We start from the raw sequence: 25,023 nt of genomic DNA on the forward strand, positions 1-25,023 counted from the left end.
CATTGTTTAAATATCTGAAGGGTTTTCTTACAAGGAATGTAAATGTTACTGTTGTAATACCCAGGAATCTGTTTGGGGTAAATGATCGGCTATGAAGCAAATGGAATAAACCCCATAGCCATTCATTTATTGCCAGCCAACAGCTGCAGCTGTGGTGTTCTTTCTTGCTGGCTTAACTCCTGTTTAACTAAAACCATCTTTCCAATTGTTGAATTGCTGTCAGAATCTCTGAATCATACTGATCAAAAGCGGGCATTAGGCTAGGGACTGTTAATGACAGAAACCTGATGCTTCATTTAATGCTTGTCCCCAGGGATCATCTTTGAAGTGTTTAAAGTTAATATTTTAAATTCACTTCCCTAGTTCATTGGGATGTGACTGTAAACTCCTAGTTTGGCTTCAGTGTTTCTTCACTACCTGAGAATTTAGGGACTCTTCCTGCATTTGCAGCCAAAGTACAATCATGAATGAGTATATTCATGACACACTGCAGTGTGGGCTCTAGAGACATTCATGTCTGGAAACTGCTAAGAATTTTTCTGTGAAATCAGAGAAGGCTGTTAGTTATTGTTATGTCATTGCTAGTGTTGCATCTTTATATAAGAGCAAGTAAAAGTACCGCTGCGTTTTGTGCCACTCATGAAGGTGCTTTGAGATAACCTGGAGATTTTGAAGTCACGTCAGTGGTTTGATGCAGGTGGCTCAGGTTTAAAGTGCAGCTTCTTGTAGCTGGCTGGTTTCTCTTGACTGCTGCTTGATTTCAGCGTGATTCCCTGGGGTTAGGACAAAAATGAGAACACCCAGATCCCAAACTGCTTGTAGGGGAAACCCTGTCTGCCCAGACAAGGTAGTACAATTTCACACCCTATGTGAAAGAGTGTGAAGAAAACACTTGGTGGTCATTGACAAAATGAGTTCTAGAAGAGACTCTAATTCATGATCACTACAGTTCTAGTTGCAGAATTTGATTTTGCATTTTCATAGTTCTTAATGCCATCAGAACATAACTCTTGACTTCATTTGCAGTGGGAAACGTCTAATGCTTCTGTGAGTCAATCTTAATTTCTCATCAAGAGGATGAGAACCAGGCAGTGGTCATTTTTAGGAGAACTAGGATGAAAGGATTGCCCAGCGTTACACAGAGATTTTTGTGACGGTGGCGACAACAGAATCCATTTCACTGAGGTCATTTACATCTTCCCCACAAAGTACCTTTTTATGTGATGAGTCGTTGTGGCACTTGGAAGGGTGTAGCACAGAAAGCACAGCAGCTCTGATTCCTGCTCAGAGCAGCAGGATCTGTGCAGTTCAGGGATGGTGGGAGGGAGGAGAAATAACGTATGATCCTGTTCTCGGATAGGGTGGTACAAATGAACAGTCACCACAAGCATTTAGTAGTTCCTAACTGACGAGCACGTGGCTGTATAACTTTGTGCGTATTCTTTTGTCATGTATTTTTAATATGTAATTTTCTGGAAGTAAAAATGCAAGAATTGTTTTAGTGGAATTTTACTTTCCTTCCTCTCTCCCCCCCCACCAGGGTTATCAGATTTGAAATATTTAGGTTTAACAAGCAAATCAAAGTTAATGACTGATGGTGGTGGCAGAAAGCAGATGGTTTTTCTAGCTATAAAGAGCAGCCATAGGTGTGAGGTGATCAGCCAGTGGGTTTCAGAGGTCCACAGTGACAGTGGAAGAGTTTCAGGGTTTTGGGTCTTTGATTTCTACTCTTGGTTCCTGAAAGTGAAGTGTGATTCTTTTTTTTTTTTTTTTTTTTGAAGTCTGTAGCTACAGACTTCAAGTAGGCAGGGTAAGCATGAATGTTTATTTCTAGCCATCATGTTTCTGCTCCAAAGCACTAAGTTGACAGGATGTCGCTTATGAATCTTCTGAGAACTTCAGATTTCTCTCTATGCAGTAAATTTTTATGCGCCCTTACTTTCTGAAAGTTGAGCTTCTTGCCACAGTTTTCTATAGTAAACTGATAGAAATTAGCTTGAAGGGGAGAGTTAGCTTGGGAATTTTCAGCTCATGCAGTTAAAATTTGGCAGGTCTGAGCAGCTGAAAGCAGGCCTCCTGAAGTGCTGGGCAGCTGTAGCCATAGGACCCATTGTCAGATCTGTCTGTAGTTTTAGAACCATAAAACGAATTCCTAAAAATGCCAGGCTAAAACTTTGGATAAAATGCTGAGCTACAACGGTGAGTATCCTTTCAGTTTGTTAGTGGAAGGATGAGTGAGTTGTGAAGGCATGAGCTTCTCGGTTCAGTTCGGAGGCTCTCCTGCAGAATGAGCAGAGCTCTCCTGCTGTTGCGCAAGTTGCTCAGTATCATCACAGTTGTCTAACACTGAAATGAGGTGGCTGTGGAGTTACAAGCTAAGGCATAGTAAGTGTACTATTGTCCCTTTTACCTGAGGGTGTTTCTGAAAATAGGGAATGCAAGGGGTTCAAAAACAGGTGCTTAAAGGTCAGAAAAGAAAGTTAATGAATTAATGTTCTTAGGTGGTGATTTATGGTAGCCTTATCCAGAGCTGAAGGTGAAGCAAATACTGTGGTTTTGTTCCATGAAAAGTGAATCCTAAGCGGTCTGGGTGTCATCTTCAGACTATTGAAAAAGCAGCTCCTTAAGTCTAATGCAAAGAAGTATTCTGGTTTTGCAGAAAATGGTCTTTATTTTATAAATAAATGCCTTTTTGAGATGTTTCAGTACTAGACCTGTTAAATTCTAACTGCCTTCAGTGTTTTACTTGGCAATGGAAAATCCTTTAAACAGACTTGCTTGCGTAGAACGTGACTCTGTTGGGATTGTAACGCTTTTTACGACACGACAACTGCAAGTTCTGTGTAAAGTACTGATTTGGTTGTGACCGAACAGATTTTTATCTTTCATAGAGTCATAGAATAGCTCAAGTTGGAAAGTCCCCATGAGGACCGTCGAGTCCAACTCCCTGCTCCTCGCAGACCTACCTAAAATTAAACCATGTGACTTAAGAGCATTATCCAGACGCTCCTTGAACTCTGACAGCCTTGGTGCCATGACCACTTCCTTGGGGAGACTGTTCAGTGACCGACCACCCTCTTAGTGAAGAACCTTTTCCTAATGTCCCATCTGAACTTCCTCTGACGCAGCTTCATCCCATTTCCTTGGGTCCTATTGCTGGTCACCAGAGAGGAGATCAGCATGTCCCCCTCTGCTGCCCGCCTTGAGGAAGCTGCAGACTGTGATGAGGTCACCCCTCAGCCTTCTCTTCTCCAAGCTGAACAAGACAAGTGACATCAGCTGCTCCTCCTAAGTCTTGCCCTCGACACCTTTCACCATCTTGGTCACCCTCCTCTGGACACACTCTAATAATTTGGTGTCCTTCTTATATCAAGGTGCCCAAAACTGCACCCAGTGCTCAAGGTGGGGCCGCACCCGTGCAGTACAGAGTGGGACGGTCACCTCCCTGGCTCGGCTGGCTATGCTGTGCTTGAGACACCCCAGGGCACGGTTGGCCCTTTTGACTGCCAGGACACACTGTTGACTCATACTCAACTTGCCATCAGTACAAACGCCCAGATCTCTTTCCATGGGGCTGCTCTCCAGCCTCTCGTTCTCCGTTTGTACGTGTAACCAGGATTACCCCATCCCAGGTGGAGAATCCAGCACATGTTAAATTTCATACAGTTGGTGATTGCCCCCCTCTCTGGTCTATCCAGATCTCTCTGTAAGGCCTCTCTACCCTCGACGGAGCCCACAGCTCCTCCTACTTTAGTATCATCAGCAAAATTACTTAATGTACATTTGATTCCTGCATCCTGATCATTTAAAAAAACATGAAAGAGCTCTGGCCCTAAAATTGAGCCCTGGGGAACACTGGTGACTGGCTGCCAGCCTGATGTAACCCATTTACTATAACCCTTTGAGCCCGACTCATCAGCCAGTTGCTCACCCAACGTATGATGGACTTCAGCTGTGTGCTGGACATTTTGTCCAGAAGGATACTGTGAGAGACAGTATCAAGAGCTTTGCTAAAATCCAAAAATGACCACATCTGCTGGCTTCCCATTGTCAGCTGAGTGGGTGACTTTGTCATAAAAGGAAACTAAGTTGGTTAAGCAGGATTTTGCCCTAATGAACCTGTGCTGGCTGTGACCAGTGGCTGCATTGTCTGTCAAGTGTTTGTCAGTAACTCCCAGAATAACCTTCTTCATACTTTTACCAGTCACTGAAGTGAGACTGACAGGCCTGTAATTACCAGGGTGTTCCTTCTTCCTCTTCTTGAAAACTGGGACAGTGTTTGCCAGCTTCCAGTTGACTGAGACTTCTCCAGACTCCCAAGACCCTTGAAGAATAATGGAGAGAGGACCCGCAAATAACATCAGCCGGCTCTTTCCATACCCTGGGATGCATCCCGTTGGGCCCTGTAGACTTATGTGCATCCAGCTGGAGCAGCAAGTCTCAAACAGTTTGGAGTTGGCTAGTATTTTATCATCCCCTGAGTTGGGGTCTTCCAACACAGGGCTTCAGGGGTCCCAGGGCCCATCATTGGTGTTGAAGACAGAGGCGAAGGCGGCATTAATCATCTCCTCTTTGTCCATGTCCCTATTTGTGAGGTGACCAACCTCATCAAGCAACAGACCAGTATTATCTCCAAATCTACTTTTGCTGTTAACGTATTTAAAAAAGCCCTTTTTATTTTCCTTCAGAGTGCTGGCCAGCTTCAACTCTTAATCGAGCTTTGGCTGAACGAATTGTCTCCCTATAGTGGTGAACAGCATCTCTGTAGTACTGCTGTGTCACCCGTCCTTGGTTCCAATGTCTGTACATTTTCCTTTTCCACATAAGTGCTAGAAGACGATCACTGCTCAGCCAAGCCAGCCTTGCTTGACTTCCAACACTTGGGAATTGTCTGCTCCTGCACTCTGAAGAGATGGTTCTTAAAAAAAATGACCAGCATTTGTGGACCCCAGTACATTCAAAAGCAGATTCCCAGGGGACCTTACTAACCAGCTCCTTCAGAGGCCCAAAGCTGGCTGTCTCCGTAGCCAGGGTCGAACTTTTGCTGGCAGTTTTTCTCCTAATGCCAGTGCTTTCAAACTCAACTACTTCATTGCCGCTGTGACCGTGACAATCACCACTTCACCCATGAGTCCCACTCTGTTCCTGAACAACAAATGTAGGAGGGCACCTTTCTTAGTTGGCTCCCTTGGTACATGCACCAGGAAGTTAGCTTCAATGTGCTTCAAGAAATTTCCTGGACCTGTTTGTGTCCACTGTGATATTCCCAGTTGACATCTGGGAATTTGAAATCACCCTTAAGGACAAGGGCAGCTGATCTGGGGATATCCCTTGATTCCTTGTAGAATAATTCATTGGTGTCATCAGCCTGCCTGGCTGGGAGGTCTCACACCTGGCTGAATAGACTTCTACAACATCTGCTTTATTTGCTTTCCCCTTCAACCTTTACCCAGGGGCTCTCAACCATGTTGTCACCAACTGTAAGTGCCATACAATCAACCCTTCCCTTACATACAGCGGCATCCCCCCGCCTCGCCTGACCTGCCTGTCTCTGCTAAAGACCCTATAACCATCCATCATGGCACGCCAGTCGCAGGACTCATCCCACCAGGTTTCACTTATGCCAGTGTCGTCACAGCTCCGGGACTGGCCCAAAGCTTCTGGCTCCTCTTGTTTATTCCTCGTGCTGCACGCATTAGTATGGAGACATTGCGGCTGTGCTCTGGTGTACTCAGCCCAGCATGGAGCAGACCAAAGGACCTCACTAGGACACTGTCCCTCAGACATCAGTGTGCCACCCCCAGGCTTATCTCTAGCGAGCCTGATTGTATCCCTTTCCCGCTTCAAATCTAGTTTAAAGCTCTTTCCATGAGCCCTGCTAACTCCTGCACAAAGATCCTCTTCCCCCTTTGTGTACCCTATCTGTTGCCAGCAGGCCTGGTGTTATGTAGACTGAGCCATGTTCATAAACCCCAAAATTCTGCCAGTGACACGGAGCCAGGTATTGATCAATACCTGTTGGCTCATCCTGTTTCTTCCCTTATTGGTCCTTGCAACGGGAATGATAGGGTGATACCTCCAACCTAGGTGAAACACCTGCCTCGTCTTTGTTCAGTTCCACTTGCAGAGACTTGTACTTAAACAAGGGCACCTGGGAAGGTGGGGCAGTCACTGAGGAGAAGCCCCTGCTGTGCCGGGCAGGATCTTGTCCCCATTTTCCCCCTGTCCCTTAAGTCACCACATTCTGCCAGGTGGGGAGAGGACAGGGAATGCTCCGTATCATGTGTCCTGCCTGCCTGACAGGTCTGTCCCAGGGGCGGTCGGGACCGGTTCCCGCCGTCCGTCTCCCTCTCGCACCCCACGACCCTCCACAACCTCCCCACCCCTCCCGCAGCTCCGTCGCCGAGCGGAGGAGCTCCTCGCCCCGGGCGCACCTCCCACAGCGGGGCTCGCCGCCGCCGGCCGCTGCTGCCCTAAGAGCAGGGCGCACCCTGCAGCCGGACACCGGGGTGGAGGCGTGTCGCCAACGGAGCTCGGGCTGGGCCGCTGCGGCAGCCGCCGCGGGTGCGGAGCTCGGGCTGGGCCGCTGCGGCAGCCGCCGCGGGTGCGGAGCTCAGGGAGGCCGCGGCCTCCTGCCGGGGGGGCGCCGTCGCTGCCCGCTGGAGCCGGCAGAGCTGCAGCGCCCTGTTCGCCCGCCCTGGCGGCGGCGCTGCCCGGGGGTTTCTTTGCCGGGCGCGGGTCGTGCCGGCCCCGGAGCTGCCGCCTCAGCGGCCGAGCGCTGGTTTCCGTTACGCCGCGCTCCAACCTCCCGCCGTTGCTCCCGGTCCCGCCCAGGTCTCCTCAGCCGCCGTGGCGCGAGCCGCGGGCTCGGGCGGGTCTCTCGGCCTCCCTCAGGTTCCCGCCGTGCCCGAGACCCGCTGTGCACCCGCTGGAGCGCCCTTCCGCAACCCAGGTTGGCCTGAAGGTTGCATAACTACGATTACCAAGGACTATGATTACACTTCAGTGTGTTATTAAATACTTGCAGATGAATAAGGAAATTTGACTTTCACTGAGAGCTTTGCAACAAAACCAAAAAGTAACCAGCTTAGAAATCTGTCGCCGTTATGAAAACCACTCAGAAGTGCAGAAGTGCCGCAGCCTTCTCATTGTGGCACTGCCTTTTCTTCTTCACCGCCATGACTTCTGCAGTTTGACCTCTGAATAGAGACTAAAAATGGTTGTGAATATACCACCACATTTTGACTAATAATGAAGGATAAACTGTAACATAGAGGAGGGGGCTGTTGTGAGGGATTTGAAATAAATTAAAATTCTTTTCTTAGTCTATAAATGATATACCCGTAGTTCGAAGCTTAGCTAATGATGGTGACTAGGGATGTGTTTTTAACTGTTAGGAAATGTGCTGAGAACAGGCTACGCTGTGTTTAAGGTTGTGCTGATGAAAGCTGTGAGCGCTGTACTAACTGGTCTAAATGTGTATTTTATTTTATAGGCTGGAAACCAACACATATATCAGCCTGTGGGTAAACCAGGTAAGCAGTAAATTCATATAACTGTCACCTTGAATCCTTGATGTCTTCTAGCAGCAGCAGGGACCAAAGATCGATGCCAGTATTTTCATACAAGGGGTGGCTTCAATTCCAGATAACTACATGTAGCTGTTCCGGCGCATTATGTGTTTCAATGCCCCGTGCAGATCCCAGAGATACAGTCAGCAAAGCCAAGGAAGTGTTTCATCAACAGGCGGGAGGTATCTAGAGGAAGCTGAGTCACTTCAGGAGGACTTCACCGTGTGTGGAGTTCAGACATGTAAACCAAAACTAGACACCTAGATTTAGGTTTCTCAATCTCAAAGTGAATCAAACCCAAGTTTTCTGCCCTGAAGAAGTCTGATTTTCCCAGACAGACGCAGCATGTGTGACAGTCAGCTGTGGTATGAAGGGGCGAGTACCTCTCGGGTCTGGGGTAGGTGTACTGAGATAAGCAGCAGTTGGCACCACATTCTCATGATTGCAGGAAAACTTGATGAATTCCACAACCTTTTCTGTCTGCATTTCTTCAGTAGAAATACAGATTAAAGTGTAGCTCCCACAAACAGTGGATTTACTGTAAGGCATGTAAAGATGTACATCTCCCCTGCTAGTACAGTAAAGCACATGTAGTCTTTGTAGCGTTGACAGAACAAAATAATGCAGGTACATCTGACATGTTGGACCTCTAAAATGCAAATTGTTTTGTTAACCAGATCACTCAGCTCCGCCAAAGAAACCTCCCCGCCCTGGAGCCCCCAGCCATTTGGGCAGCCTTGCAAGCCTGAACAGCCCTGTGGACAGCTACAACGAAGGCGTGAAGGTATGTTGCTCAGCGTCACATGAAATACACTTGAGAAAATTAAACATTACCACTCTGAAATAGTTCACTGTTCCTGAAGTAGAGACCATGGAAAGCAAAAGCAACTAAACTTCCCAAGTGAATGTTGTCATGGGGCAAACACGTACTGGCAGCTCTCCAGGGAAATGGGGAGTTAGTGGGTAGGCTCATACCCTCCTTTACTGTGATTCAGCATGTTCCTCACCTTAAACCTTTCCCAGGTGAGCCTATTTCTAGTTTGGAGAGCATATGAGATCTCCCTCGCATGGACTCAGCCTTCCTGCTCAGCAGCTGTGTTAAGCAGGAAGGAGCAGACCTAGGGTTCCCAGTTAATGGGATAGTACCAGTGTCTCCTGTCCTCAGTCACAGAGAAATCAGACATGTCTGAGATGTGGTGCTCTAAAAAGCTCTTGCTGCAGCACCAAGGTTCCTAAAACCCTGCTAGCTCTGGGGAACAAGGGAAGAGGAGAAATGGGCTGTCTGACTTGTGATTAAGATACTTTCTAATGCGTTGTTTCGTCTCCAGTAAATAAGCAATAAAGCCAAAAATGAAACTTCCCAGTTTTCTAGCAGAGAGATGCTGCAGAGTGCCGTGAAACACAGACAGCATCCTGCCCCCTGTTGCAGTTGGTGTCAATGGAACTGCTCCTTAGTATGTCAGTCGCTTTTAAAATCTTGCCTCTAGGAGTTGTTTCTTGCCTTTGGAACCCCATTACCTTCCTAATCTGCAGGAACAGAAACCTGAGTGACCTCAGGGCCTCAGGGGATCCAGTGGAGCTATTTCTGATGCCAGCAGCTAGAAATAATAGTGATTGGGAATTCTGTCAGTAAGACCCTTAACAGAAACGCAGCTGATTTATACACATCACCGTTTTATTATGTCACCACCTTTGCAGCTAGACAAATACACCTCCACACAGACTGTTAGTCTGATGGCAGCAGTACTGACCACAGCAGGATCACTCCTGCTGCTGCTCCCATTCTGTCACCTGATGCTGTCGGTAGCACCCAAGGAGCTGATGTACTTGTGCTTTGGCTGTTTCCCGAAAGACAGGGTCTGCATTAGAGCACTGGCTTCTGCAAGTGCGCCAGGGCTGTCCCTGCAGTAGTACAACAGGTAGTGCTAATCGTACAGCTCCTCGCAGGAGAACCTCTGGCTAATCTAAGCCCTGCCAAGCCTGTAGCAAAGAACAGGAATCCACGTTGTGGTAGACACAGCTGTTGTGATAAGCAACACTTCTATTAGGTGGTTTAAGAAAACGCAGAAAAAAATCCAGTTCATCTGACGACGACATTTGAAACTTGCCATCAAAGCAGTATGTTTAGCAAAAAAATGGGTCTCAGCCACTGCCTGCCTGTCTCACTCCTGCTCTCTTGTTCTGAGATTATCAGAATATGTAAGAATCAGCGTAAATAGACAGCAGTGGGAAATTTGAGCAGGATTATGTATTATAAACTGATGCCAGTGCTTTTAAAGCTGCCGAGCCTTGGAACACGTGAAAAAGCAGTAACAGATGTGTTACTAAACTTGGCTTCTCTAAAATTTCCTTTCTAAATGCTGATACTGGAACATGGAAAATGTTTTCTGGGAAATACATCCTTTTGACAACAAACCAACCAGAGCAGCCAGTCATCAGTAATAACAAGTGAACAAGATTCGTGTCCTAAATAGCTTCTTCAGTAGAAAAGAAGGGCTGGTTCAGGTTTTTCTGTCAAGAGTTTCTTGAAATTGAATTGGTTTATGCCCCTTCAAGAAAATAGCCCATTATTTTTTCATAGCATATAGCTTTGTTTATGTCTGCAGTCCTAAACAGAAGGTGCTTCTGGGGTTCATTGCAGACTCCCTTTTCTGTACACCCATTTCAGACTCCCTTTTCTGCAGAATGCAGATTAGAGTAAGAGGATTTGAGCTGCTTGCCCTCAGGAGCCTTTAGGGTGTGCACCAGGAAGCACACGGGTTTCTGTTACTTGCTGAGGCAAAGTCAGCCAGTCCAAACAAACAAACTCCTGACTTCATCGTCTGCAGAGGAACAGTGTTGATGTTGGGTATAAACAGAAAAAAGAGCATTAAGAAACGCGGATGCCCGTACTCTTGGAATGTAGGACCTGGCTGCAGGAATTAATTGGGTTGGGTATAATCCACCTAGAGTGGGTTCTTGGTGGTTCTTAGCTGAGGTTAGTCCCCACAAACAGGAGCTGCACAGTTAGATGATGATGTATTTCCTATCGTGACTTTTCAGAAAGATTAATACAACATTTTCTGAAATCTGTTGATAGTTTGTGTTGTAAAGGCACGAGGGTTGCACAGGACACGTTGTTTCCCACCATTGCAGGGGCCCTCTACTCCATTCACCACTTCGCTGCTCGCCAGACTGGCTTGCTCCTGTCAAGCTTTGCATGATCTTTTCCCCATGTGTTTAGTAAGAAGTAAGCATGGGTGCATGGCAAATACTTCCACCTCCTCCGCGGGTGCACAGCAGGTCGTCAGCACATGGTGCTTCCGTAACAAGTGGCCCAAGAGCTAACATGAATGACTGCCGGTACTGTTGAGGGTGCGTTTTCGTTGCAGGCTTTTTAACTGGTCTCTTATTGCTACACATGTTTTGGGTTTGGTTTGTTTTTTGTTTTTTTTTTTTTTTCCTGCTGAGTTTTATTAATATTGTTTTTCTTTTTTCCCTTCTTTTGGTAAATTTCTTTAACCTTCCCCCACATTCTGCTCAACCATAGCCATGGAGGGTAAGCAGTGCGTGAGCGTGTGTACGTGCCCTATTCCAAAATGTCTTTGCATGTGACTTTGCCAGATGACCATTTAACTCCTCGATTGCTGAAACCAATTAGAATCACAGCCTTTCACTGATGATTGAGGCAATTACAATGTTCTGTGTCCTCAGGTATTTTCTGATCAATACACTTAGATTGAATCTCTGTAATAGTTGCCAGTAGCCACTTAGTGAAATACAACAAAATGGAATCGCTGGGCACTAAATCCTGCACTCCTTCCTTAGGCAACGTTTCATCCAAGTATTTTATAGTTTCACCAGGGCAGTATCTCGGGCGCTTCCAATGAAACATCCCTGTGGCTAGGACCAGTTGTAAGGAGCAGTAGTAACCCAGTGCAGTGGGCTGAAATGCTGAGAGCCATCTCGCATCAACAGGGGGGACAGCACTGTGTGACCAGTAGGAAATGAGCATTTTTTAATCTTCTGCTCCCACCGAGTGGTTGCTTGGGCATCCCGTAGCAGTGAAGAGCTGCAGGGAACTGGGACGCTTGTAGTTTTACAGTTCAGGAGCAGAGATAGTGAGGACCTCGCAGAGGAAGTTTTCAAAGGTTGTTTCTTTTCTGACCCAGGATTATTTCGGTCTGTCTTGGATTTAACTCCGGTCAGATCTGACTCGATGGAAGTTTTGCATGAGCAAGGCCTACAGGGTTTTTTACCCATTGGGATTTTTTTTCTGACCTATTGGAAGCAAACTGTATGAAAACATTTGGTGTTTCCCACCGGTACTGGTGACGCCATTTTTGTCCATCTGCTGTGAATTTTCCATTAACAAACAGGAACGTACTGCAGTATTCTCTCTCTACTGTATCAGTATTGTTCACTGTGTACTCTGATACTGTTTTGGAGCACAAAACGGCTTTCTGGAACGAGGGGCCTGATACCTGTTGCCTTAGCAGTGGAACTTGCCTGTCAGTAGTGAACCACTTAGATGTGTCAAGTACTCTATACTCCTCATTCCTCAAATTATTTTTCTCTTTGTCATGGGAGCTATACTGGAAGCTCTTCAGGGAAATCCTGGTAAAAATTCCCCAGTATTTCACTGATCAGGTTCAGTCAGAAGTACTGAAGGAAACGTCCTTCAGGTCTAAGAGTGAACGTGCTGAGCCAGGACAGGGGACACAGTGGGACGGGTGGGGCTGTTGCGAATACGAGACCTTCCGGGCTGTCTGTGGAGGTTGGGAAGTTGCTGAGCCCCATCTGCTGGGGAGAGGAGGTTAAACAACTCCTCTCTGCTTCCAGATCCAGCCGCAGGAAATCAGCCCCCCTCCTACCGCCAACCTGGACCGCTCCAACGACAAAGTCTACGAGAATGTAACTGGGCTGGTGAAAGCGGTCATAGAAATGTCCAGTAAAATACAGCCAGCTCCGCCGGAGGAGTATGTACCCATGGTAAAGGTATGAAGGCAATTCCTAAAATCACTGCTTTATTTCTCTCCTGAATGAGGTTCTTCAAGTGGCATTGGAGAAACTTTCTGGAAAGTTGGAAGTAGGAAAGCTTTTTGTGTTTGCAGGGTGGGTAACTCGTGGTCAGAGGGCTGGAGCTTTGGGTACCGTTAACAGGTTTGGGGTCAACGGTGCTTTTATTCCCTGTGCTTAGCCAGGGGCAGTGAGTTGTGCTCCATCTTCTCCGCATTTCACTTTTTTAAGAATTTTTTTTTTTTAATTAACCCTTTGGCATCTTGTTTTGATGGTGAAGCATAGAATTGCAGATGCGATTTTAAAGTCTCTCAGACGTGTTGTAACTCCCTTCTTATCCAGATGAGGAATTAAGTGTGTCTGTTGCTTCCTACACTCCTGCAATTCTCTCATCCATTCATTGCAAGTTTTTAAAGTTTATTTCCTTAATGTTTTTCCTTAGGAGGTTGGTTTGGCACTGAGAACCTTACTGGCAACAGTAGATGAGACCCTCCCAGTGCTTCCTGCAAGCACCCACAGAGAGGTACGTAGAGCTCCACTCACTGATGCTCAGTCATTACGTTTCAACTTAGCCTCAGCCAGGACAGCTATCTGGGCATGTTTGGGCTCTCTCTTCTTTGCATATGCATATATTTTGGTTCAGTAAGCAGTCTGAACTCTCGGGTTCTAATTCTATATGAAATAAATTTTATTGGAATTGTTGCCTGGACATAGGCTTGTGTTGACCTAAGTGAAGACTCTCAAACTGGATAAAATTGAAGAGCATGCAACACACACCCATGGGAAGCTCACCTAAAAACTGTTAGTGGTATTTACGTGAGACCAGTGTTCTAAGGCCACCTGGGAGTTAATTCTTAGTGCAGGTGTCATCTTACATTAAACTACAGCTTGCACACAAAGTCATTCAACAGGTAACTGAGCATAACTTGGTGCAGCTGGAAGGTTTTGATGAGAAGATACCCTGTAGTAACCTAGTTCTGGATGAGAAGTGACTTGAGATCTTTCAGGCAAGTTCATGAATCAGGAGTAAAACCATTTTCCACCAAAACCCTGAATGAGTGTGATAATGAGAAAGCCAGAGAATGGTTCTTTAAGTGCCTCTTTAAGAGGTCCACAACAAGTGGCATTCCCCAGGGTCAGCACTAGGTCCAGTCCTGTTCAATATATTCCACAACAGCCTGGATGAAGGGACAGAGTGCACCCTCAGCAAGTCTGATGATGATACAAAACTGGGAGGAGTGGCTGACACGCCAGAAGGCTGCGCTGTCATCCAGTGAGACCTGGACAGGCTGGAGAGCTGGGCAGAGAGGAACCTAATGAGGTTCACCAAGGGCAAGTGTAGGGTCCTGCACCTGGGGAGGAATAACCCCACACACCAGTACAGGTTGGGAGTTGACCTGCTGGAGAGCAGCGCTGCAGAGAAAAGACCTGGGAGTCCTGGTGGACAAGTGGACCATGAGCCAGCCATGTGCCCTTGTGGCCAAGAAGGCCAATGGTATCCTGGGGTGTATTAAGAAGAGTGTGGCCAGCAGGTTGAGAGGGGTTCTCCTCCCTCTCTACTCTGCCCTGGTGAGGCCTCGTCTGGAGTGCTGTGTCCAGTTCTGGGCCCCCCAGTTTGAGGGACAGGGAACTCCAGTGGAGGGCTACTAAAATGATGAGGGGACTGGAGCATCTCTCTTCTGAAGAGAGGCTGAGGTACTTGGGGCTTTTTGGCCTAAAGAAGACTGAGGGGGGATCTTATCAACAGATACCTAAAGGGTGGGTGTCAAGAGGATGGGGCCAGGCTCTTCTCAGTGGTGCCCAGTGACAGGACAAGGCACAACGGGCACAAACTGGAGCAGAGGAAGTTCTGCCTCAACATGAGGAAAAACTTCTTTACTTGTGACAGAGCACTGGAACAGGCTCCTCAAGGAGGTTGTGGAATCTCCTTCCCTGGGGATATTCAAAACCCACCTGGATGCAGTGCTGTGTGACCTGCTCTAGATGAACCTGCTCTGGCAGGGGGGTTGGACTAGATGATCTCCAGAGGTCCCTTCCAACCCCTAACATCCTGTCATCTTAGAGAATCATCCTGACTTAGCTATGTGATTCTGTTAAGTAATCTATATCTGGCTTCTTGACCGGTTTTAGAGCTACTTTAATGATAAAGAGTGATACTAGGGACCTGGAAACCTCTAGCAAGGTGTTTAACTCCAAGATGTGTGTTAAAATTGGTGCCATTTACCAGTGGGCAGCTCAGCAGCTGACAAGGCTGCTCTTGGTCTCCACACAGTGCAGAGCAGCGGGTGCCAAAATTCCCTCTGCTCCACGGGGCCAAGGAAAAGGTCCCAGCTTCCCCCAGCCATCCTGAGCAGGGGCTAGTGTGGGAGGGCAGATGGTGCTGTCGCTCTGTTGCATTGCTGCTGTAGATGCTTGTAACAACTTGCAGCGTTAACTGCATCTTCTCGTTCCAGATTGAGATGGCACAGAAGCTGTTGAACTCTGACTTGGCCGAGCTCATTAGCAAGATGAAACTGGCACAGCAGTATGTCATGACCAGCCTGCAGCAGGAGTACAAAAAGCAAATGCTGACAGCTGCTCACGCTCTGGCTGTGGATGCCAAAAACTTGCTAGATGTTATTGATCAAGCCAGACTGAAAATGATCAGTCAGTCCAGACCGCACTAAGCACTGAGGGAAGAGTTTCATCACTCTTAAGAATTCTGCTCGCAAAAGGATGTTCCTTCACCTTCCACCAGCAGTGAGGATTAACCCAGTGTAGTCCTGGCTTTCCAGCACCTCTTGCTTCAGCAGACCTGACTGACCGCTGTTGGTTCTCTCTCATTACAAAAGTTTAACCAAGTTTTTATCATAAAGCCAAGCTGGTCTGGGATTTAACAAGTGGCATTATCACAAGATGAAGTTTGTACAGAAGTCCTCGGGAAATCACGGCTATGGAGCACAATTCAGTTTTATACCATCGCATGGGGCACGCTTAGCCTAGAGCTGCCACGGGGTTACGGTCTCAGAGCCAAAAACTTTTGAGCAGCAGATCGGAGAAAGATATTGTGAAGTGAAGAATTCGGGGAAACCTCAGGGCTGAGAATTCTTGCCCACAGTATATGAACTATCCAGACTGGAATTTTTTTATTAGAACACTTACGTCGCAATATGCTAATCACAATTTACAGAGAAAGAATAAAAAGCTATATTTTCAAGACTTCGGTCATTTCAAGACAAACTAAAGCCCTCTTCATCCTCCTGCCTTTTACTTTTATGTGAATGTGTGAAGCATTTGTTTGGAACTAGCTGTAGAACACAACTGAAAACTCTTTGTCTTTTTCACCAGAATAACGTGCCAGTTCTTTTGTAGCAACGTTGATTTCCTTGGAAGCAAGAATGCTGCTTTGTACCAGAGCAATTCAGAGCTGCATTTAGAGGAGTTCCGTAACCATTCATGTCCCCCATTTTTATATAATTTATAAAGACAGATTAAAGCCATGTTGAATATTTTAAACCCGCTGTAGTTAACTAACCCATCCTTTTGTCTATCTTGCCTGGGAGGAGTTACAGTAGAGCAGTGTAATTAGATTTTCCTTGGTTTTCCAGTTATGCCATCTGTTCTGTTCAAATAAAAACCACACTCCCTTTTTGCTGTTGAGGGATATAAATTATTCTCAGGAAGAATATAATGAACTGTACAGTTACTTTGACCTATTAAAAAGGTGTTACCAGTGAAATTCTGGCTGTAATTTGTGTGTGCATGCACTGCGGAAGAAACCACTGAGTTTTCTCTCCTTGGAATTTTTTCCCCCACCCTAATCCACAAGCTTTTAATAATTCATTTATGCAGGACTTGAGGAGCAGCAGTAAGCATTCAAGAAGGAAATTCAAGATTTAAGCAGTTTTTCCTCCAACTGTGGAGCACAGGGAACAAGTCAGTGTTACCTGGTGTCACTCTTTCCACTCCTTTAGACTTTTGAAGTCAGTTTTCCTAGGGGAAGGTTTCTTTAAAAAGGGGTGGGGGAAGGTAGCAGCTGTGTGGTTTGCAGGAAGCTCAGCAGAGATCACAGCAACAGCAGGGGGTTACAGGGACTGAAATTCTTCCATGGGTTCCTGAGTCTTTCAAAAAACAAACATGTTTCTTTTCCACAGGAAGACAGGACAGGGCAGAGTGCTTCCACTGGGCATCTAGATGTGGAACCACCCTCCTACACAAATCTGGAGTCCTTCTTCCACACTTGGAACATTCTACTAATGCACAATTTTCATCTAATGCTTTAGAATACACATTTGAGAGACAGCCCCTTACCTTGTTCAGTTGCTCTGGAAAAGTCCTGTTCAAAAGTCATTTTAGAAATGCGCATTTTTAAATTACTGCCTTCATTGGCAAGGTTACATGATCTTCCAGACCAGCCTTCAAAGCAGCTTTCAGAAATGTTCAATGATTTCCTGGAAAGGCAAAAAAAATGACACACCTCATACAACCTCGGCTTGGTGCCCTGCACTGCAAGGCTCAGTCTGCATTTAAATGCTAGCTACTCGCACATAAACAGTGTCCCAGCTTTAGCCCCCAACAAGGGCCTTCTACCTGAGAACTGCAGCATTTCCCCCACTCTGCAGCTCAACAACTGCCCTCTGCAGTGAAATGCACTTACTGCTGCTGCTTCCCGGCTCTCAGCTGCCCCTTGAACTACCTGGTACTAGAGGCTGCCCAGGAAGGAAGCTGTGCTGCTGCCGGAGCATTAACTAGACACTTTGGAGCTGCAGGACCACCCAGGCCCTGGCACGTCTGCCAAACATGACCCCTACCTGCCAAGCTGTTACCACATCCCCTGCTGACTGCAGCAACATTTCTACCTTTGTCCCTACACCCTGAATGCAACTAGGAGCCATGACTGTCACTGTGCTATGCCTAGGTAAGTAGGGAGAACCAACAAGGACAGCTGTGAAACCCTTGAGTAACACGATGACAGCAGTTTCAGTACCTGCAGGTAATGTGGCCATCCCTCATCCTCTCCTCCCCATGCATCCACGTAAGAGACAAGAGTACAATTGAGTGCTCTTTATTACAGACAGGTACAAAACTAATTAGTCAAAAAGACCAAAGCCCATGTCGTCATCAGATTCCTCCGACTCTTCTTTCTTTTCCTCTTCTTTCTTCTCCTCAGCTGGAAAAGGAGAAAGGAAGTATAAGGTCCTGCCCCTGGGTCGAGACAATCCCAAGCACAGATACAAGCTGGGCAATGAGTGGATTGAGAGCAGCCCTGTAGAGGACTTGGGGGTGCTGGTGGATGAAAAGCTGGACATGAGCCAGCAATGCACACTCACAGCTCAGAAAGCAAACTGCATCCTGGGCTGCATCAAAACAAGTGTGGCCAGCAGGTCAAGGGGGGTGATTCTGCCCCTCTGCCCTCGTGAGACCCCACCTGGAATACTGCATCCAGCTCTGGAGCCCCCAACACAAGAAAGACATGGAGTTGTTGGAGCCAGTCCAGAGGAGGGCTACCAAGGTGGTCAGAGGGTTGGAACACCTTTCCTACAAGGACAGGCTGAGAGAGCTGGGCTTGTTCAGCCTGGAGAAGGCTCCAGGGAGACCTTATAGTGGCCTTCTAGTACCTGCAGGGGGCCTACAAGAAGGCTGGGGAGGGACTTTTTCCAAGGGCCTGCAGTGATAGGACAAGGGGTAATGGTTGGAAGCTGGGAGAGGGCAGGTTTAGACTAGATACAAGGAAGAAGTTCTTCACCCTTGAGACCCTGGACAAGGTTGCCCAGAGAAGCTGTGGCTGCACCCTCCCTGGCAGTGTTCCAGGCCAGGTTGGATGGGGCTTTGAGCAACCTGGTCTAGTGGAAGGTGTCCCTGCCCATGGCAGGGGGAATGGAACTAGGTGATCTTTGAGGTCCCTCCCAACCCAAACCATTCTATGAATCGGGATTTTTCCATTTCATCAGCTCACAAAAGTCACATGCCACAGAAGACTTCACATACAATGACTAACATCAAGAAGCAAGCCCTGAGCACTCCTGACACACCAGCCACCCAAGGAAACTGGTGTTTCCACTACTAGGAAAGTGGGTTTGTGCCTTCAAAATTAATTTCTATCAAATCTAAACAAACTTTAGAAAGCAGGTGGTCTCCCTTTAGCCATCAGGCTAAGACCCTGATGACATACAGAAAGATCAGCCTTAACTCTGAAGTAAAACTGATCCCATACCCAGACTCGAAATGCAATTCCAGCCTTTCTAACTGAAGGTGAGGGGCTGTTTTGCCCGTGCACACTACAAAGCACAAAACACATTAAAACTGCAAGAAGAGCCAAGCTGACTCTCAAGCTGTTAACATGCAGCTTTTTAACCAAGTATTTCTTCCAGGCACGGAAGCTCACTTACCGGGGGCAGCACCGCCGGCAGGCGCGGCACCGCCAGCAGGAGCAGCTGCAGCAGGAGCGCCGCCACCACCAGCCCCCACGTTACAGATCAGGCTCCCGATGTCGATGTTGGCCAGAGCCTGGGGACAGCAACCGGAGCAAAGCCTCGTTAGCACGGGGTGGCACACGGTAGCACCCGCCGGGCCACGCCAGCAGCCCGCGGCGCTCCCCCCGCGGAGTGGCTGTCGCTCAGTGCCGTCCCGGGCAGCGCTTCGGAGCGAAGCGTGCGGGGGGTCCACTGCCCCAGTCGGCAGCACCCACACGCTTCCCGCCGCCCCAGCCCTCTCCCCTCACTGCCCCGCTCCGCCCGGCGCTCCCTCTCGCCCACCTTCGCGAAGAGGCCCGGCCAGAAGGGCTCCACGTTCACTCCGGCCGCCTTGATGAGCGCGTTGATCTTGTCCTCCTGCAACGACAGCAGCGCTCAGCAGCCGGCCCGGCCCGGCCCCGACGCCTCCCGCCCCGCGCTGCCGCCGGCCATGCCGCGGCTCGCCGCCATCTTGTGCCGGCGGAGCCAGGGCCCGCACTCACCGTGACGGTGACTTCGTCGTCGTGTAGGATAAGGGCGGAGTAGATGCAGGCGAGCTCGGAGACGGAGGCCATGGTGGGGGCGCGGTGCCAGTCGCCGGACGGCCTTAGCTTCAGCTGAAGGACACAGCACCTTGGGCCGCCGGGAGGGAAGAGGGGCGCGTGTCTCGGAAGGCCCTTTATAATGGCGCCGCGAGCCAATCGCAGACCCTGCCATCTGAGTCGCAACGAAGACGTCAGCGGCGCTGCCCAACCCGTGACGGGCAGGGCAATCCTGACCAATGCCGTCAGGGAAGCGCTCTGCCAATCGCAGCGGAGCGGGGGATGACGGGAGCGTCAGCAGGACTCGATGGCGCGGCTCGGCTCGGCCCTGGAAGCCCCGTACGGCCTCCGGGGGGGCGCTGGGCACCCTCCCTGTCCGCCTTCTCTGGCGCCGCCCCTGCTGCCGCTGCTGCTGCCGGTACCGCCGCTACCGCCACCTCCCCCTGGGGCCCCCGCGGGTGCGGAGTCGGGCCTCGCCAGTGTCCCGGGCGGGCTGGCGGCTGCGCCCCGGCTGGGCGCGCTGCGAAGCGCTCCGCGTTAAGGATGTTGGCTCCTCGTAGAGGTCTTTTCTTTCCCCCCTTCTTCTCACAAAACCCAACGGTTTCAAGATGTGTCGTTAGTATACACAAGAGGGGGGATATGGGCTGTGAAGTACTAAAAAAAAAAGACAATACGGAATACTCACCAGAGCCGACACCGCTGGCGTACCGATTGACCAAGAAGTTAACGCGGTGGGCGGGAGGGGCTGGGACCTGCTTGTTCCTGGGTCGGGCAGGGTCCGCAGACCTTCCATGGAATTACAGACTGATACCGTTTACCTCGGAATACAGCATTGCCATTTTTTGGTTGATGTTCTCCAAAAAAAAACCAATATGTACCATGTTCTGGATTTAATCGGTGCTATTTTAGGGTGACTGGCTAAATGTGCAATTTTCTGTAATGCACATATCTAATAAAATGGGGAAAAAAAAGGGGTGCAGAATGAGCCATTGGTGAAAACTTCACACTTCCCAGCTTCTACAGAACTTTGGAACCTTATGAGCCTTAGCAAATTCCAGCATTTCACTCTAAAAGAATAATCAGGTTATGAAAATAAGTGTTCTCCGACTCTGATGTGTGCTTGACAGATGCACGTCAGATGGGCGTCACACAGAGTAGTTTATGTGCCATAGTGCTTGCTCAAGAGTCCTGGGACATGGGATGGATTTAGACCTTGGAGAAGGCGCCTACAGGAAGCGCTGAATCAATTGTGCTCTATCCGTTGTTCTTCCAGCAAATGAATCATAGAATCATTTAGGTTGGAAAAGACCTTTCAGATCCTCAAGCCCAACTGTTAACACTGCCAAGTCCACCACTAAACCACGTCCCTAAGCACCACATCTACGCAGCTTTTAAATACCTCCAGGGATGGTGATTCAACCACTTCCCTGGGCAGCCTGTTCCAGTGCTTGACCACCCTTTCGGGGAAGAAATTTTTCCTAATATCCAATCTAAACCTCCCCTGGTGAAACTTGAGGCAATTCCTCCTGTCCTATCGTTTGTTAACTGGGAAAAGAGACTGACCCCCACCTCACTACAACCTCCTTTCAGGTAATTGTAAACAGCGATAAGGTCTCCCCTCAGCCTCCTCTTCTCCAGACTAAACAACCCCAGTTCTCTCAGCCGCTCCTCAGAAGACCGGTTCTCCAGGCCCTTCACCAGCTTTGTTGCCCTTCTCTGGGCATGGTCCAGCACCTCAATGTCTTTCTTGTCATGAGGGGCCCAAAACTGGACACAGTATTTGAGGTGCGGCCAAACCAGTGCCGAGTACAGGAGCACAATCACCTCCCTGCTCCTGCTGGCCACATTATTTCTGATACAGGCCAGGATGCTGTTGGCCTTCCTGGCCACCTGGGCACACTGCCGGCTCATGCTCAGCTGGCTGTTGACCAGCACCCCCAGGTCCTTTTCCGCCGAGCACCTTTCCAGCCACTTATCCCCAAGCCTGTAGCACTGCACGGGATTGTTGTGACCCAAGTGCAGGACCCAGCCCTTGGCCTTGTTAAACCTCATACAATTGACCTCGGCCCATTGATCCAGCCTGTCCAGATCCCTCTGCAGAGCCTTCCTACCCTCGAGCAGATCAACACTCCCACCTAATTTAGTGTCATCTGCAAACTTACTGGAGGGCATCCAGATCAACAATAAAGATGTTAAACAAGAGCAGTCCCAATACTGAGCCCTGGGGGACGCCACTTGTGACCAGCTGCCAGCCAGATTTAACTCCATTCACCACAACTCTTTGGTTCTGGCCAACCAGCCAGTTTTTAGCCCAGCGAAGAGTCCCCTTCAAACTGTGGTCCATGTAACGGGGAAATTAACAGGTGTTTCAGCTGAGTCAAATGCAGATGAATCAGTCAGGAGTGCGTATTTTTATTTTAAATAGTGAATTGGCAAGATGGGCATGTTTGTCATTCCTTCAGAAAGATGGGAGACTGGTTTGAAAATATGTTTTTCAAAAGGAGCATGAGAAAATAGTTATTTTGAGTGAGAGGTGGTACTTAACTGAATCAAAATATCTTTCCCACCAAAACAGAGCTTTACTTTCTATTTCTATGCAATCAACCGACTTCCAGACCAGAGTGAAGCTACTTAAAATAGCATTTTTTTCAGAATGTTGTTGATGCAAGCTGCTCCAGAGCCAGCCCAGCCCGCAGCGGAGCGGCAGATCTCAGCACACAGTGGTTTTCCTAGGGTAAGAAAACTCCAGGGCAGCAGAGAGACCCACCAGGAGCTGGTATCTCTCATGGGAGATGGTGATGAGGCCTGGGCCTTCACAGAACAACCATGACCACTCCCAGGCCTATAAAAAGCAGCCTACTGCATGCTAGCGACCAGAGCGGGCAAACGGCATCGTGTGGCAGTTCACACAGGAAGGCCGTTGTCACCGTACCAGCTCAACACGTCAGTTCAGTTGGTGGTCATCACCTCCCAGAGGCTTAGCTATGGTATACACCCAGCAGAAGGCTCTGTCTTCTGCACTCAACAGGACTGTTGTGGCAACTCAGACAGAGCTCCCAAGAAAACATGCAGCCATCCAGGTCTCAGGCTGCAGGGTGTGCCAGGGCCTGTCACTGGTAACCGATGGCAGTAGCAAGAACATCTGTGTGAGATGTGACCAAGCAGATGATCTGCTCAGCCTGGTGTCAGAGCTACAAGAGGAACTGGAAAGGTTAAGGAGCATCAGAGAGTGTGAGAAAGAGATAGACTGGTGGAGCCAAGCTCTGCCCTCCCTGAGACAGAAATAGGACCAGCCACCAGAAAAAACACGAGGTCAAGGGGATACTGTACCCTCCCCTCCACCAGGCTGAAGGCAGTAGCTTAAAGGACAGGCGTGAATGAAGGCAAGTCCACTCTTGGGGTGGGAGGTGAACGCCCTCCTTTCCCACCTCACCTTCCCACGTGCCTCTGTGCAACAGGTAAGAGACTCTGGATGTGGAAGGCCAGTCAATGGATGCTGTGGATGACGGTCCATCGACACGAGAGGTCTGCTCCCCCCATATCACAACCACCTCCACAAGGAAGAAAAGATGGGTTATAGTTCTAGGTGACGCCTTTCTGAGGGGAACAGAGGGTCCAATATGCTGGACAGACTCTCCTCTTAGGGAAGGCTCCTGCTTCCCTGGGGCCTGGGTTAAGGATGTCACTAGGAAACTCCCCAGCCTGGTACGGCCCTCAGACTATTACTCGTTATTGCCACGAGGGTGGCAATGGAGCCGCAATGTGTAGTTCAAGGGCAATCAGACTTCAGGGCCTTGGGACGATTGTGAAGAGAATCTGGAGCACAGGTAATTTTTTTCCTCTCTCCTTCCAGTTGTGGGCAGCCCTATTGGAAAAAACGGATGGTCCCAGTCTGGCTCCATGGCTGGTGTCACTGCCAGAATTTTGGGTATTTCAATAATAGGATGGTCTACATGGCACCAGGCCTGCTGGTGTGCAATGGGATTCACCTTTCTCAGAGGGGGAAGAGGGTCTTTGCTCATGAGCTAGCGGGGCTGATTGACAGAGCTTTAAACTAGACTTGAAGGAGGAGGGGGATAATACCAGGCTCGCCCATGACAGACAAGCCATGGGATGACATGCCAAGGTTAGAGAGACGGGGTGCCAGTGACTGCCCTCAGCCTGTTGCACTGAGACTTGCTGGATACACTAGAGCACACTTGAAGTCTTAGGGATGTGAGCCAGGGGCTCCTGAGATAATAGGATCCAACAGGGGAACACCAGTGAAATACCTCGAAGGAATTAAGGGGGGGTGCCTCTAAGAAGGGGACACAGCTGACAGCCCAGCTGAAGTGCCCCAACACCAATATATGCAGCATGGGAAACAAACAGGAGGAGCTGGTAGCCACTGTGCGGCTAGAAAGCTATGATGTAGTTGCCAGTACTGAAACGTGTGGGACAGGGAGATGATTTCAGACAGCCGGCATGGCTTCACCAAGGGCAAGTCTTGCCCGACCAACCTAGTGGCTTTCTGTGATGGAGTGACTACGTCAGTTGACAAGGGAAGAGCTACAGATGTCATCTCTCTGGACTTCTGTAAGGGCTTTGACACGGGTTCCCCCCCCAAACATCCTTCTCTCTAAATTGGATTGATGCATGGACCATTCAGTGGATAAGGAACTGGCTAGATGGTCACATCCAGAGGGTAGTGGTCAACGGCTCAATGTTTGGATGGAGATCAGTGACAAGTGGTGGCCCTCAGGGGTCCGTATTGGCACCAGTACTGTTTAATAGCTTCATCAATGACATAGGCAGTGGGATTGAGTGTACCCTCAGCAAGTTTGCAGACACCAAGCTGAGTGGTGTGGTAGCATCCTGGTTTGGCTGGGGTGGAATCACAGCCCAGCCATGCTGAGCAGGCCATTAGCAGTTTCAAGTCAGCCAGGGCAGCTGACCTGAGTTAGCTACAGGTGTAGCCCATCGCATAATATCATGGTCATTATAAAGGGGGAAGGTTTGCTGAGGAGAGAAGGCTTCTGTGGGGTTCCTTCTGGGGTTCCTTCTGCTCCTCTTGTTTCTCCTGAGGCCTGATCTCTGGTTGATTGTGGCAACTAGATATTCATTTGGCTAAATATATTTCTGTTGGTATTGCTGATGTCTTCCTTAAATCTGTTTCACTTCTACCGACAGGTTTGCTCTGCTTTTTCCTGATTCCTCTCCCTGGCTCGTGAGGGGTTTTTGGGTGAGAGAGCGGCTGTTACTGTTTAGCCCTGGTACAGGCTAAATGTAGACAGGTTGACCCGCCTGAGGGATGGGATGCCATTCAGAGGGACCTGGACAAGCTCAAGAAGTGGGCCCTTATGAACTCATGAGGTTCAACAAGGCAAGTACAAAGGTCCTGCGCCTGCATTGGGGCAACCTTCAATATCAATACAGGCTAGGGGATGAAGGGATTGAGAGCAGCCCTGCTGAGAAGGACTTGAGGTTACTGGTGGATGAAAA

At 48.8% G+C, this 25,023-nt stretch overlaps 2 protein-coding genes across 28 annotated transcripts in view; one reads left to right on the forward strand and one right to left on the reverse strand.

Annotated features, from left to right (window-relative positions):
• The window catches only part of PTK2 (protein tyrosine kinase 2), a 164,160-nt gene extending 147,742 nt beyond the window's left edge, over positions 1-16,418 (forward strand). For 15 of the 27 annotated variants that reach the window (XM_086466110.1, XM_086466111.1, XM_086466112.1 and 12 more), the window contains 6 exons: positions 7,496-7,535; positions 8,249-8,355; positions 11,101-11,109; positions 12,393-12,548; positions 13,012-13,092; positions 15,023-16,418. In XM_086466110.1, coding sequence (XP_086322236.1) covers positions 7,496-7,535; positions 8,249-8,355; positions 11,101-11,109; positions 12,393-12,548; positions 13,012-13,092; positions 15,023-15,235 — 606 coding nt within the window. In that variant the 3' untranslated portion in view covers positions 15,236-16,418. The remainder of the gene's footprint in view (positions 1-7,495; positions 7,536-8,248; positions 8,356-11,100; positions 11,110-12,392; positions 12,549-13,011; positions 13,093-15,022) is intronic. The other 12 variants (XM_086466084.1, XM_086466085.1, XM_086466107.1 and 9 more) reach the window with 2 other exon arrangements.
• Positions 16,419-17,597: 1,179 nt separating this feature from the next.
• RPLP1 (ribosomal protein lateral stalk subunit P1) lies at positions 17,598-19,703 on the reverse strand. The gene is made up of 4 exons (XM_086466113.1): positions 19,504-19,703; positions 19,304-19,378; positions 18,938-19,055; positions 17,598-17,718 (listed from the first exon to the last, which is right to left on the reverse strand). The coding sequence occupies exons 1-4, from the start codon at positions 19,573-19,575 to the stop codon at positions 17,639-17,641; spliced, it is 345 nt and encodes a 114-aa protein (XP_086322239.1). The 5' UTR covers positions 19,576-19,703; the 3' UTR covers positions 17,598-17,638.
• Positions 19,704-25,023: the final 5,320 nt, after the last annotated feature.

The sequence above is a fragment of the Leptosomus discolor genome, chromosome 5 (assembly GCF_034619465.1).
Source record: "Leptosomus discolor isolate bLepDis1 chromosome 5, bLepDis1.hap2, whole genome shotgun sequence".
In the NCBI taxonomy this organism is placed as follows: Eukaryota; Metazoa; Chordata; class Aves; order Leptosomiformes; family Leptosomidae; genus Leptosomus; species Leptosomus discolor.

Bases quoted from the DNA above. Each gene is read 5' to 3' on its own strand.
- RPLP1 (XM_086466113.1), bottom strand. From the start codon at position 19,575: ATGGCCTCCGTCTCCGAGCTCGCCTGCATCTACTCCGCCCTTATCCTA. The intron at 19,379-19,503 runs GTGAGTGCGGGC...CTGTCGTTGCAG, and splicing joins ACGACGAAGTCACCGTCACG to GAGGACAAGATCAACGCGCT. The intron at 17,719-18,937 runs GTAAGTGAGCTT...CTCCTTTTCCAG, and splicing joins TGCCGGCGGTGCTGCCCCCG to CTGAGGAGAAGAAAGAAGAG.